General features: G+C 32.0%; 1 protein-coding gene across 1 annotated transcript; it reads right to left on the bottom strand.

Moving 5' to 3' along the window:
* Positions 1 to 9,099: 9,099 nt before the first annotated feature.
* On the bottom strand, positions 9,100 to 16,210 carry LOC127702534 (sorting nexin-21-like). Its single transcript, XM_052206778.1, has 3 exons — positions 15,914 to 16,210; positions 14,249 to 14,364; positions 9,100 to 12,704 (listed from the first exon to the last, which is right to left on the bottom strand). Exons 1-3 carry the CDS (start codon positions 16,095 to 16,097, stop codon positions 12,036 to 12,038), a joined length of 969 nt encoding a protein of 322 aa, XP_052062738.1. The 5' UTR covers positions 16,098 to 16,210; the 3' UTR covers positions 9,100 to 12,035.
* Positions 16,211 to 16,214: the final 4 nt, after the last annotated feature.

Below are 16,214 nucleotides of genomic sequence, written 5' to 3' on the forward strand. Positions count from 1 at the left end.
TAGGACAGGTGTTTTGCAACATTTGGGTCTTTAAAGATTGATGTAGCATTGGTATTCGTAGAACCATTTAGTTTTTTTAATTCTAATTTGTATGAACTACCTCACAGCCTTAATCCATTCGGAAAGAGTATCTATGTCTTCTTTCTCGCGTTTAGCCCATTGCCTGGCATAATCCTCGACTGAATCCATCAGTATTTTCAAATTGTGTTTCCAATTGATGGATTTAGGCTCACGATATGTCGGTCCTTTGGATAACACATTTCGCAGAGAAGTGTTATTGACAATGTTTAGTTCACCAGTAATACTGTGGCCATCCGGATTATATATGAACGGGGAACTAGCACAGGTGCAATCAGGAGGTTTAGACTTGAAGTCGCGAATATTGAGATCCTGCAACAAGTGTTTATAATTGAAAATTTTAGTTGCAATTGGGTTGGTATAGTACAGACTGAACTTTAAAAATATATATATAGGGAGGAATTTTCGAGTGAACTGATTTATGATGAAGGATATTGCCCACGTTGGTGGCGTCGAGACCTTTGTTGGCAAAGCAAAGTTTTAGAAAAGATCTTCTCTCCTTTTCCTCTTTTCAAATGCGAACTGTTCAAATAAGAGCTTCTGAATGTTTCTTTTAAACTACGCAAATGCACGGGGTGGTATAGATCTGCATTTGCCCTTTAACGAAAACGGCTTTAAACAATCAAAAATCAATTATTGATCCATTTTCATTGCGTATATTAAGCGGTTTCAAGCATGTAATTTAAAAGGTATTTTCTTGCTTTGTATTATGTTGTTTTTGCTGATTTGAATTGATATATTCGTAATGTTTATCAATATAGTGAGATCTTTAGATATTGTCATTATTGGTACTTATACTATTTCTATTTTAATGTAGTTTGATATACGAGTTAATTCACTTAATGTATTACATCCTGTTCATACTTATATATTGGCATTGCACAAAGTCATGCTTTTTGCCTTATGACATCTTCACAATAAATCTGTGGGAGGTCAATCGTTTTATTTTTAAGTCCCTGAAAACATTTTTTATAAAATTCTGTGCTCTGAACTAGTTTTCAGTATGCATATTCACATAAATTTGAATTTCGGTCTTTTGGGGTTGTGTTGGTTTTTTTGTGGTATTTTTTATAACTAGTACTGGTGTAATGAGTCGAGCCCTTCCAATAGATGTTTACTGTTTGTTCGTGGGTTATGCTGCTACACCTCTGTCCCATGTTTGGTTAGGGTTTAGCGCTCAGAAACGTTTAAATTAACACCATCACTTACTTTATGTGCATGTCCAATCCCAGGAATCTGTAGTACAGTGGTTGTGCGTTTTGCTGTCTGTTGTCCCTTACTTGTTTTGCTTTCAAAATGTTAGTCAGGCCTTTGTTTTTTTCTCTTTTGAGTTGTTTCAAATTTTGTCATGATATATAGTTGACAATACAGTATGAGTTTTGCTCATTGTTGACGATAGTACGATAACCTGTTTGTGTTCATATCATTGTCCTTTGGTCTTTGTTTGATTTTTGTCATTTTTGCAATCATGCTACATCGATCTCCTTTTTACACAGCAAGACATATTAATGTAATATTGACTTCTACACATTCAGTCTTGGGCATTTCCAGCAAGAACTCATTTCGTTTACACAGGTTGATATGTTGATAAAACATCTGTATTAACGGACTTGAACACGGATTTTCTGGAAAATATCAATCATTTCGCTGGTGAGTACGGAACATGAATTATTATGTAAATAGTGGTACTTGAAATTTGTATTATGCAATCTTTATTTACGTTTAAAATAGACCTTTAAGATTTTAAGTGTTATTGAGAACAAGTGTTTGTGACTGTGTGACGGAAACTATCTAGATTATATGCAATGTCACCAATTTCCCCTATCTCACTGATGTTTTCGGTTTTTCCTAAATTAAAATTATGACTCAACCATTTATTTATGAAATACATTGTACTTGAACAATTATGTCTTATTAGAGACGTCTGGACCCACTACGTGACTTTTTCTTTTCTTTAATATTTGACAATTCATTGCAATGTTATATAAGTGGTATTGTTATTTGGGTTGATGTTTATTTCTAGTAAATTGGAGAAAATCCAATTTGAATCATACCTGAGCACTTATTACAATTGCCTCATGCGTCTGATACTTGCAAAAAGTATAAATTATGTCATGATTTCGGGCGACTCTAAAAATAAACTCATCATAGATATCAGAATTAAAATTTTGTTCGCTAGCCGCACGTTTCGCCTACAAAAGACTCGTCAGTGACGCTCTACAAAAGACTCATCTGTTCAGTGACACTCGATTCAAAAAAGTTAAAAAGGCAAAAATAAAGTGCGAAATTGATCATTGAAGACCCAAAATTCCGAATGGTTTGCCAAATACAGCTATAAGGTCATCTATTCCTGGGAGTAAAAATTCTATAGTATTTCGAAAAATTCAAAGTTTTGTAAATAGTTAATTTATAGTTATGATTATATCAATGATAACTCGTGTCAACACAGAAGTGCTGACTACTGGGCTGGAGAGGAAACCTTCACAAGCAGTGGCATCGACCAATTTAATTCAGAATCACAAGCTGTGGACGACCGTTTGCTAGTAGAGATTTTTTTTTACAGACTTTGAACAGTTTAAAATCAGTAAAAGAGAGGCGAAAGTTGCCAAATGGATATTCAAACTCATAAATCGATAACTGTCATGAACAAAGTACACAAAACACTACATAAAAGCACCAAAAACCGGGGTTTATCATAAGTGCTCCGGAAGGATAAGCCGATCCTGCTCCACACGTGGCATCCGTCGTACCGCTCATGTAAGTACAAACCATATACCACAATTGGAATATATCCCTCGTCATTTGTGATGGCGTCTGTAAACTTTTTCGAAGGGAAGATTTCAACTTCACCACTTTAATAGCTTTCTTGTAAGCAGCAACCCTCTATCAAGGACATCGTGATAGGAAATACAAGCTCTTAAATATCGTATCAACTGGGATATATATTGAATGATTGTGGGGTGATAACGTCCAGTGGCAAATATTGCATGTATGTTTAGGACGAAACTGGGAATAAATACTATATATATATATAGTCAGTATCATATGAATAATATAGGAACAAGTCGGCAAGAAGAGGAGCACAGTTGGTTCCCATGGGAATGCCGATTGTTTGTTGAAAACGTAACAAATACGTTGTCAATCAAGAAAGCAAGCATCTTGATAATGTCAGTTTCAGAGAATTTTTTGTTTTGTTTTTTTTTGTTTGAATCAGAGTGATTTTAACAATATACGATTTTCCCTCCTTAAGATAAGAAGTTTTTATAAAACAATGAAGGACCAATTATTTCAATTTGTCTTTTAGTTTGGACTGGGGAATATTTGTGAAAAGGGTAGAAAAGTCAAATGTTTTAATACTATTGCAAGAGAAAAGAGGCATAGATTGTATTAGTACTAAAACATATCTTTGGAATTTTCAAGTATCCTTATCTCATTTACGCCGCCCCTAGAGAAGGTAGTTTCATAATAACTTTGAAGTGTGGTTTTGATTGCCTATGAAATTGATTTTCATAATTTAGAAAGAGGTTTCGTGGAGCAACCCAGCAATATAACGTATATACAGACCTATGATTATTTAGAATTTCCTACTTGGTAAGTGTCGTGGCGGTATGTGTTAAGTTTCCAAGTACCTAATTCCTTTATCAAGCAGTTTATATAATGTGATTTACACACAAAATCGATGTCATTTGGGGCTTTATCTGCGGGGACAATAACATACCTTTCATAGAGGTAGGACATGTGCTTAGCACAATTTGGGTCTTTATTTTTTATTTCTAATTTGTATCAACGACCTCACAGCCTTCACCCATTCAGAAAAGTTATCTACATTGTCTTTTTCGCGTTTATTCCATTGCCTGGCATAATCCTCAACTGAATCCATCAGTATTTTGAAGTTGTGTTTCCAATTGATGGATTAAGGTTCACGATATTTCGGTCCTTTGGATAACACATTTCGCAGAGAAGTTTTGGCAATGTTCAGTAATAACGTGGCCAGTAGGATTATATATGATTGGAGAACTTTAATTGTCAGCAAAGGAAGGTTTTATAAATGAAGTTTTCTCCTTTTCATCTTTTCCAGTACGAACTTGCATGAAAAAATTTGCTACTAGCTGTAATATAAGATATGACATGTTATATTTTTGAATAAAATTCAAGTCTGCTCTTACTTATAATTAACAGCCTGAACCTAAAAGTATTTTGGAATTAGGCATAATATGTTTGTCATTTATCATATATCTATTTATATTTTCATTCAAATCTAAGCTGATACAGTAGAATTAAACCATTGTACTTTTTTGTTGCTAGTTTTCAGTTTCGACTATTACTCGCAAGATCTTAAAAATGAAAATAACGATATATAAATTGTATGCGTCCCGGAGCTCTTTTCTGAATATGCCTTCATCAGGAACTCTCAAAGCCGAATATTTTGAAAGCCTATTATGTATAAGAACGGAAGTAGCTAAAGAGCTTTATGACTAAAATATGACCAAAAAGTAATAGCCAAATCCATCTAAGACATAACAAACACTCTTTTGATCGTAAAGTTCCGCAGAACCAAAAAAAAAAGTACAGAAGTAACTAACGGGAGAAGTCTACATATTTTGAGTAGTAAAGCTCAATATGAACGTTGGAGGTAACATAGCTCAGTAAGTATACATTGTTTGAGTGATGCTGCTTGAAATGTCTAAATTTTTTTATGTGCCTTTAAGGTTATAGCACTTCAACTGTGTCGGTTCTTTAACATCCTTGGCTTTCAAATATTCGCTTTGAGCGTTTCTAGCTGAGGAAGGTAAATCTGGAAAAGCGCTTCGGACGCATAAAAATTTATAGCGTGTTGTTTTTATCTTTTGATGTTGTTGGTTGTATAGGTAGACACGTTGCTTCAGTTCTTGTTGTTGACTGATTGATTCTTCAATAGACGTAAGTTTCCATATTTTCAGTGATTTCAGTTGATCATCGTACATTGATATTATTTTAGCATACAGATTGTTACCACTGTTACTGGTGTCAAATTCAGAGACAAATCATGTTTGCTTGTAGAATGAAACTTCGTCAAAAGCTTTCATTTCAAAGATACTCTTACACATTTATCAATACATTTTCAGTTTAGATTTTTCCCTTTATATTTTTTTTTTCTTTTTTCTCTGTTTACCTCGTTAGTTTTATAAATTACTTTTGACTGCAAAACAATGAGATACAACCACCATATTTATCAGAATTTAACAGATAGACACTTAGTATCAATAAATGATTGGTAGATTGTCCCCTCCTATACTAGTATTTAGGATAATTATCATGTCCTTTTATGTACATACTTTAATTATCAATATGCTATGTGACATTATAATGACTCTGGGATTATTTTTTTTTTTTAAATGTTCAGATTGATACATACTTTAAAATAATGTAATAAAAAATTCTCTTGGAATTCATTATAAGACTAGCTATATACCTTACATTGACAAGAAGAGATGCATCATTGACACCATTCTACTTAGACCAAACCAGTATATATCAGCCAGTAGTACAACAAGTCAGAAAACACAAACACAAGGATTTCACATATTGACACAAAACGCAGTAGATTACCATGTAATGTAAGACTTGGTCATTCATGAAAGACACGTCGTGCGCTGAACCTCCAACAGGCTTTCATCAATAAACAGAACAGATATCCTCAACATCAGACTCCTTTGTTCATCCAATGAGGTTATTCATTCCATCAACGAAATCGATACAACAGCACTTCTCGATGCAGTTTCAACTGTATCAACAGTTAACGAGAGCTTCTACAATCAGCCAATATATTCAACGCCATATAACATTTACTCAGCTAACTTTTGAATATCGAATGCGCTAAGGAAAAAGACATCTTATTAGGGATACTTCGAGGTTGATTAACATCTGCTATGAGCAGCTGACCACTAGATGAATTCTGTTTTATTCCTGATCATTCCAGACAGCGAGTTCAATAATCAAGTATCACAGTTCATCAGAACATCCATTTTATAGGAAATTTTGGAGGATAAAAAACAACAATATTGCAAACGTTTTTTTGCAAAGGCTACCTACTTAGCATTCAGATGCATCACCTTAATTCAGCAAAAACAAATCCGATTATCATACAAACTAATACCGATGCAGTGATGAAAAGCTTCAAGGATAAAATGTTACTATATCCATCCACTGCACGGTGTTGAAAGATCTAACACAAAAGCCACACAACACAAGGATGATCGAGTCCTTGACAAAACAATGACTGAACCTACAAATTACAAGACAAATGAGAAGAACCTAATGCAGAACTACTGGTGTATGCAGTAAAATAGAGAGTGGTCATGAAAGAAAACAAACGTTTCATAGAAAACTCCGCCTACACATTGGAAGAATCAACGAGGAACTTGAGGAAGAGAGCACAACTCGCCTGAAACTAGTCCCTTTGCCAAGGAAAAGTAAAAGAAAACAAGCATCGTCAAAGGCAAAATCTGTTCAAGTACTAGTAGAAGTTCCCACAGACTCCAAATCAGACCGAGAGGATGAATCAATGATGTATGTCGAGATAGAAAGCCTCAACGAGATATTTAGCTGGATGACATTGTTCCAGGGAGGATGACATACCATCGATTTAGGAAGATGCTAATACACCTGTACCTGGTAACGCTGTCGACGACAAGAATCGCAACGCGGAGGATCAATCTGAACAGAAGACGCTTCTTTGCCTGTGGATCAAGAGATTGAGAGCAAGATACATCACTATGAGATCAAGAGCATGGCTTAGAAGAATATGCTTCACTTGAAGATAGAACGGATGGTGATAGCATGACATATATCACCATGACATATGACAACAATGATGATGAAGATAACAAAGATGATACATCAAAACAAAGACATCAACAGCAACAACAAAGTACAAGGATTTTGCTGTACCACCAGTCTTCGAGAGTGCACAACCGAAACAGATGATTAGTGCTGGTTAACTGAGGACAGCAGCATCCTCTGTAACAGTAATGAACATGACTGACATGTTTCTAGAATGATATTAAAGCTTATCAATTAGACATACGAGTAGATGAGGAATTATTACTTGTTTTTGTCCAGTATTCGACAAGGACGTCTTTCCCTCACTTTGGGGGAAGAACACAGTTACATTTTTGTAAACTGTTAATCTAGATTGAATGATGTTATTCAAATTAATTTGTAGACATCTAAATAATTATGTGAATCAATTTTTGCAAATGAAATGCATGTGTTTAGATAAGGGAAAATAAAGAATGTATTCAATAACATTCAAACTATGATACCAATGTTTTATTCTGTTATTTTTCTCATAAAATATTCTGGTTAAAAAAGTAATATGTGATCATGAATGAAAACATGTTTACTTGTATCAACTAGTTATACGCCCGTAAATGATAAATTATGAACCTAATTGCAGAATTTTACAGAAGCAGGCAAACAAATGAATGTACTAGTTGAAAATTTACAACAACATGCTTCTACTTTAGCTGTGAGATATGAAGGTTTGACAAAGTAATTAATGACTAAAATAGTTTAACTTCAGACTGTATGTAAATGGTACATGTGGTTACTATATAAAAATAAGATGTGGCTTTTATATGTAAATAAGGTGTGGTACGATTGCCAACATGACAAATTTCCACCAGAGACCAAATGAGGAAGAAGTAAGCATCTACAGTTTATCGTACAGCCAGAAAAACCCATACAGCATTTAAAGCTATAATAATCAACAATCCGACAGAGAACTAGTTCATTTATCAGTGAAATACGAAAAAATGAAGAAAACAAAATATTTTAATATTTAAAAAAAAAGCTTCTGTCAAAGTTTCATTAACTTCCATTTTTGGTAATATCGTTTTGGCGTGGCTCGGTACTTATACATCCCCCCATTGTGTTGTTGTGCTATTGTCATTTTTTGTATACCTGCCTTTTATTTTTGCTTATGTGCTTCGTCTATATGCCATTTTGTTAATCTTTGTTGACATATTTGTTTGTTTTTGTAATGATTAAGATTATAGCACAATGTTGACTGCTGTACCCCTATTTTTGACATTTTTACCTATTATGTCTGTTTGTTTTGTTCATACATTGCTGTCAATATTATGGAATTTTATGCGACTGTCATAAAAGTGAGAGGTTTAGCTAGCTATTAAACCAGATTTAATCCACCATTTTCTACATAAGGAAATGCCTGTACCAAGTCAGAAATATGACAGTTTTTACCATTCATTTGACGTGTTTGAGATTTTGATTTTGCCATTTGATCAGGAACTTTCCATTTTGAATTTTCCTGAAGTTTGGTATTTTTGTTATTTTACTTTTTTCCATGAAGATTTGACAAGGATTATATAGTTTAAGATGTTGTTTTATACAGTTTGTAAATCTTAAACACATCTTTACTTTTATCATATGGCTTAAACGCTGAGTTCTCTCTTAAATTATGCTATCTTATAATCTGGAGTATAAGGCAGTCTAAAATCCTCTTGAGACTTAAATAAGAAATGACAGGAAGGATTCTTGTGATGAACTGACTGAAAATTTGTTAATTGGTGCTTTAAAGCTAAACAATATGGCCTAAATAGGTGACAGTTGAACCCATTTGAAATAAAAAATTTTATACTTCTTGAAAACTACAGAACCGGTTGAAACCAAATATATGCAGCCATGAGGGTATAATTGTAGAAACAAAGTGCTGTTATTTTGATGCATACATGGCAACGTTCATACATGTGTACAACATTCTTTACGTTTGACCTCTTACAGATAAATATATTAAGGCAAAAATTGGCAGCTATGATGAATCAACAACTTCTTTTGGTTCTGTTGTTGGTTTTTTTCCTTTGTTTTTTTAATTAATGAGGCAACCAGATTGACTCTTCAACAAAGTGGAGTAGAAGAATTATTGTTTGAATAGTTTGTCAGCTCTCACAAGGCATTGAGCTTTCAGGTGAGATATATAGGTCAAGTAAACCAAAAGTTTTATTGGTTATAACAATATATTTTTATTCCATACATAAAAGACCATGAGTTAATATTATTTTTGTTTATTTGATCATAATTGTGGCTCATAACTACATAACAAAAATTACAAAGATCTTTATAGTTCATAAAAAAAGGGAGATAACAAATAATAAATATTCACTTCCTCTTCACAAAAATATATAACACTTACTTTGTAATGAAAACATTGGAAATATTGGATTACAAAATTCCAAAAAAATAAAGGCATTGAAAAAATTAAACAATTAAGTATTATTCACCTATATTTTATTCTATACTACTCAGATAAATGTAATACAACTTCTGACTGAAAATAAAGTAAATCAAAATCTTGATCTATCTTACAAGTATGTGTTTTCTTAATCTTCAATCATTTGTGTATTCAAAAGTTCTACAGTTATGTTGGTTAAATTTCAGCCAATTACACTGTTCACAAACTTTGAGGAAAGGGGTCAAAATTGAAAGTCACAATTTTAACAATTTTGTGCACATGGTCGAAATTCTTATTTTGTTTCAGTATTTTTCTTTAATCAATTCAACACCCTTTAAAACAGTAATGCTGTTAACTTCAGATCATTTTGAGCATTTTCTACAAAGATATGAGCCCTCAAAGTTTGACCCCAATAATCTCAATGAAAGTGTTGCGCAATATATACAGAATACAATTTAAATACAATTTAAAAAAAAATTATTATGACATCATTCCTTGTTGAATTTTAATCAACTTGGTACAAATAGAAGCAAAATTCTCATAGGTTTCTGTGAATATTTGGTTTTATTTTTGTTGTGAATTGTTCTCATCTTCTGATGATATAATCACATGTATTATATTTTTCCTGTAATTAACTATATATTTCAACCAGATTATATTACAAAATATTGTTATATGACTTATAGTTTTTGATAAAGAAAATTAAAAGTGATATAAATATGTTACTGACTGATAGATGGATGAATAGACGTTAACCAGTATACTCTGTCTTTACAGTGGTGGTATAAATACTGATTTGTAATTTTAACAGACTGATACATGAGTATTCTTAAAACAACGTAATACATATGTACTTCAAACTATCAAATAGTGAATTAATAATTAGAAGAAAAAAAAAACATATCAATAACAACTATCAGATAAACAAACTTACAACAAGAGGATAATACAAGTAAATTTAAATTGTAAATTCAGTATTTTATGTTTGATACAGACCTAGGCCTATGTACTGCTTCTTTGTTTGTAATTTTGTCAAGTCTGTGCAGGGATTTTGTGTCATGAATCAATATATTATATCCTTTCTTTTTCATCCCAAAAATAAAAATTCAAAGTATCAGTAACTTTTCACAAACCACACATCTTTTGATTGGTTAACTTAACTAATTCAATCTTTAGAAATTAGTCAGAGAAAAAATACTAGATTGTGTTACATTAATTTGTCGAAGGTTATATTAGGGAAACAACAGATCTAATTTTTTACCCGTAAACCCAATAAGCTATAGTGTTTCTTTTACAAAATTTACTAATAATTTGTGTGTAGAACATATATCAGATCTTTTTTATTAAACCTAACAATAATTGACTAGTAAACAGGAAAGACAACACAACTTATCCATACAAATAATACAAAATATTATAATATAAAAATCATACAAACATGAAAGACAATCTAAAAATTTCTGGAATATAACTGACGTAAATCTACAACCATCTGATTATTCTGTCATTACATCATACCTAGCACATAGCTATCTATAAAAATACAAGTGTACAAAATAATGTCAATGATTCAATTTATGAATCTACAGTTTTACACTGTCATATCAAAAGTTTATAATTAAGGGGAGATAATACAGTTTAAAGAGATAATTGATGTTAACATGATTTCATTTAATTTTTAGGCGACCATATGGTATGGGATTTTTCTTATTGTTGAAAGCCGTACCGTTGCCTATAATTGCTTTCATCCACTTCATTTGAACTTTGGGGGACAGTTGTCTCAATTTCTTATGTAATTTTTGTCTAGAAAAATTACAATACCAAAACCTTGCAAAACTGATCAATAAAGGTCTACAAATTAATCTAACATGTTGAAGGTCGTACGGTGACCTATAGTTGTTAATTTTTATGTCATTTTGTCTCTTGTGGAGGGTTGTGTCATTGGCAATCATACCACATCTTCTTATTTTCATATTAGGAATGGAATACAATAGTTCAATGCAGTTTTGAAATTAAACAGTAGAACTGTTCATATGTTAATTAATTTTTCCTATCTATCCGAGATTTCAAATAAAATGAATTTGACAATTTTATTGACAAAAATTCTGATTTAATTAAATCTTAAAATTGGTAGAAAAATTTTAACGAAAGAATTATAATATTTAACCTCTTTTTTCTGGAAACCAGCATAGTAACTTTTGTTCAATTTTAGGATTTTCAAAGATCTCATCTCAATCTTCACACTTAAGACAAAATCACAAAAATTACAATAACATGTGAAACTGTATGGACTCCCCTTAATTGTTTGTTCATAATTATCAGTGAAGTACAGGTAACAAGATATATTGCCACTAGTTATAAAAATTTAGTATAAAAAATTCTTAACCATAATTATTAAGGGAAAAAATATCTATTTATGAATGAGATTCAATCAAATCAAAATATGTCTGGCATATTTTTAAATCATATAAAATAAGATTTTCATCCACAAAGAGATGAATATGTATATGTATCAACTATAAAATAGTCTTATTTTGGCAATTTGTAAAATACGAGGGCACATGACATTGTACATGTGACTACTTTATACTTTTCTGATTTCTGAAATTTGAAATACAGCAACATAAATCTCCAGTATATATATATATAAGCCTATTAAGCACCAATTTAAACAATCATATGCCATATCACAGAACATTTTATGTAATTAGCTTTTTTAGTTACATCAGCTCTTCAATTCTTTGACTACTGTGTCTAACAAATTAGTATTTGTTTCTGTGGCAATACCTTGGTCTCTCAATTCCCCAAGTTTGACTTCTAAATGAGTTTTTTCTTTTCCCAGCATCCAATGTAAATAGATTGATGTATGCAACAAGGGGAGATAATAAGGGTTATCTGTTGAGTCCTCCATACAGGACAGTCCTGTTGTAGAATACTTCAAAGCTCTTTCAGGGTCTTTGAGAGCCTGGTAACAGACCACTAACGCACATAAGGTTTTTATAACATCAATGTGTGTGGTTCCAATTAGTTTTTCTTGCACTGGCAGACATTTTTCCAATAATGAAATTGCTTCTGAATAATTCTTCGAACCAATCATTTCGTTTGCATTACTGATTTCATTTTCATAGAAAAATTCCTTTGTTTCTCCAGAAAATCTAATCTCATTCAGTGACATTAAATGATTCAGATATTGTTCAAAAGCTCTGCTTCTCTTAGCAATGGTTTCATTTTTGAAATTACCAACTAAGACTTTCCCAGGAAATGACACACTGTCCATTATTTCTGGAAACTTTTTCCTCAGCTTCACATTAAACTTTTCAAAATCAGAGTATCTTTTGTGCAAAATACCTGGTGTTTTTTCTATTCCATGTCCAGAAATTAAAATTTGATATACCTGTAAAATAAAGATATATATTTTTGTTAATATGTTTTGAAAACAAATTAATCTGAATTTACCATGTTTATTTTTACTGATTTGTGTTGTGAAGTCACAAGATGCAGAATCATGGAAACAAGTTACTTTCCTAGGAATTACAATAATCTATTTTTTCAAAGGAAAGTTTAACAATACTTTTCGATTATCATCCAATTGCAATGAATCCACCACTTCATGATCAGAATAAAGATATTTGTTTACTCTTAATGTAAGCAGTACAATTTACTGTTGCAATAAAACTACCAAGGGGTATCATTTTGTTACATAGGCACATTGTATATACAGTTCTAAACCTTGTACATGTAAAAGTTTTGTCCTAAATTAAATACTTCCTAGATATTTAACAAACATATAAACTTTTAGACAACCATTGCTTATGAAGTCCAAGTTTTCTTTAACAATGCTGTAGACATGTGTATTGTACTTTGTTTAGGTTGGTAATTTTAGAGTTGTTGCAAATTTTTTAATTATTTTCAGGCAAGATTATTTAGACACATTTTTCAATAATAATAACTAGTGTATATATACATGTAGGGACCTCAGTGGTAAAGTGGTTGAAGTTGTTCATCTAGAGTGATCTGTAGTGTGTCAACCCTGAGGTTGTATTTTTGAACCCTGGTCGTCACAAGGTGTGTTTGACTTCGATCTCAATTTTAACAGTTTGTCAGTTTTGCTGCTGAATGTCAGTGGTTCTCTCCTGGTATTTAAGGGTCCTTCACTCATTAAAACAAGCATTCTGTGAGTATTGCATGGAAATACATAGTCCCCTACTGGTTACAATTTCATTGTAATGGAACGAAATTCTAACTTGATCTATAACTTGTCATGGTGTAAACTACATAAAAATATCAAGTCAAAATCTTCATGCATGACGAAAAAAACTGTTGAAAACTGATTATTAAGTGAATTTTCTATGTCCAAAGACAATAACTCTGCACAAAATTATCAGACTGAAACAAAACTCCAACTTGATCTGTAACTTGTCATGATAAAACTAAATACTAATTATCAAATCAATAACTTCAAGCTTAAGAATGACAAACAAACCTACCACTAAATTCTTCAAACAATTTACCAAAGAAAAGGAAAAAAATCCAAAATGTCATTTTGTCTTTTAAAAAATGAGTTATTTCCCTTTGAACAGAAATCTACTAATTAATAAGTATTTCATCAAAAATTTTATTCTAGGGAAAGGGCTTTAACTGAACAAAGAGAAAAGCTAAAATTGTGAAAATTGAACTTGACCTGTAACTTGTCATGATAAATCAATAAAGCAAATATCAAATCAATATCTTCAACACAAAGAAAAGAAGTCTGAAAAACTGATTTGCCGGACTGACAGATGGACAGACAGACAGACGGACGGATTGCAAACCTAAAGTCCCCTTAGACTTCATCAGTAGGGGACTAACAAGCCACCATGATTTAGCCAAGGTCCATGAAAGTGGCATTAATTACCAACAAACAAACAAACAAATAACTTGTTTTATAATATTACCTACCACATAAGTAGAATTGCCATCTTTGACTCTTTCAGCAGATATGACTTCAAAGTTTACATATCCAACACTTTCTCTGTTACTCTCTATTGACACACATCCTGGACTTGATGGTGTAGCTTGAAAATAAAATTACAATCAAAGTTTACATATCCAACACTTTCTCTGTTACTCTCTATTGACACACATCCTGGACTCGCTGGTTAAGCTTGAAAATAAAATTACAATTATGAAACTTTTTCTCTTTAATTTATTTCATAAAACTGGTTCCCTGTCACATGTTTATGTTCCTATTCAAAATAGTCAAAGTCAGGAAACACATCAGTTTTTTTTTGTTACAGCTTATATAGTTAATGTCTTTATTATTTGATGGATTTTGTATTAGTGGCAGATCTTTTATAAGCTCTGTTAAATTTATTCAGAACTATTAGACATGACCAATTAAGAGCTTGGCATATTGTATAGACACCTGTCTTTTGTTGAAGACTAATATAATGACCTCTAGATGTCTTTTGTGTTTAGGATGCCGTCTCATTTAATGTAAACCCACATCTCCTTGAAAATACTAATGCATTATTATAGTTTTATTCTATCATATAATAGTAATGTATTTAAATGATAAATGTTTAATCTACATAATCATGTCTACCATTTCTACTTTTTTTATTCTGCAAAATTTTCCATACATTGATTATATCTGTATCAAATCATGTAGGTGTGCATGCCTTATCAAATAAAAATCCATTAGAAAACCTTTACTTTACCATTTATATTCGTATTCTTATTTATCCATAATACATGTACAGGGTGGATCCAGCCATTTTTAAAAGGGGGTTCCCAACCCAGGAAAAAGGGGTGTTCCAACTATATGTCCCCATTCAAATGCATTGATCGTCAAAAAAAAAGGGGGGAATTCCATACATTGAGGTGATTTCACTAAAAACTGGAGAGAAATGTTATATAAACCGGATTAATATTTTTTTTTCAGTGACCGGTAGATGTGCCTGTCTTGGTGTGATGCCGTACTTGAATATGAAGCTATGCTCCCAGTTTTAAAACAACTTTTCAATTGATATAATCAACACTACAATGTCTAGGTGAAAAAGTGTACATTGATTTTTACAATGTATATATTGCAGTACTGCCAAGTTTTCATGAAGCAAATGCGCAAGATTTGGCCAAAATTGTAAAGATCAAAGAGAAAAAACAAAAGACCAACATTCACTTTTCCTTTGTGGAATCAGCCATTTTCTCTTGTGACATCAAAATTTAACAGGAACTTCTGTGATGTCCAGTAATGGCGGACAAATAGCGATAAGGTGTATTGTAAACAAAATTGTATTTTTAAGCATGCATTTACATTATAATTTATAATTTTGTCCACCTTTTTACTATCTTTTATTGCTAGAAATTCAGTTGATTGTCGAAAGACACACAACTTGCACCTTTCTTGATTTGACTTTAGACTAATACATTTACACAATGTACATGTATATTACTATAATCTCTATATATATAAAGGGTCCAAGACTTTTTTTAGCTGAATTTTGGTACATCTTCTTACTTTTTCAAATTAAAAATTCCGAGGAAAAAAAAATCTTTGAAACCCGAATCAAACAGATGAAGAAACAGTGATGGATAAATAAATTGTAATAAAATATCATTTACATGGCTCTTCATTTAGGTCTCCCAAGCCTATTTCTAGGGTTAAGTTTGAGCTCCTATTTTCAAAGACATCTGAATCATCTGCTAAAAGTTCATCCTGTGATTCTTCTGAATGACCATCATTGCAGTCTAGTCGCTTTAAAGGCATTTTATTAAATATTTGATTGACGGCAGCTGCATTATACATGTACTAGTCCATAGACAGTGGCATAGTCATATTATTTACTGACACTTTGTTTACATTTTCACATTTACTTCCGGTTGCAGGAGCGGTCACTTTCAATAAAAATCTGTTTTCCCAGAG

The sequence above is a fragment of the Mytilus californianus genome, unplaced genomic scaffold (assembly GCF_021869535.1).
Source record: "Mytilus californianus isolate M0D057914Y unplaced genomic scaffold, xbMytCali1.0.p SCAF_5, whole genome shotgun sequence".
NCBI lineage: Eukaryota > Metazoa > Mollusca > Bivalvia > Mytilida > Mytilidae > Mytilus > Mytilus californianus.

Coding starts and splice junctions, on each gene's coding strand:
- LOC127702534 (XM_052206778.1), bottom strand. CDS start 16,097: ATGTATAATGCAGCTGCCGTCAATCAAATATTTAATAAAATGCCTTTA. Junction 14,365..15,913: donor AGACCTAAATGAAGAGCCAT/GTAAATGATATT, acceptor TTTATTTTCAAG/CTACACCATCAAGTCCAGGA. Junction 12,705..14,248: donor ATGGCAATTCTACTTATGTG/GTAGGTAATATT, acceptor TTTATTTTACAG/GTATATCAAATTTTAATTTC.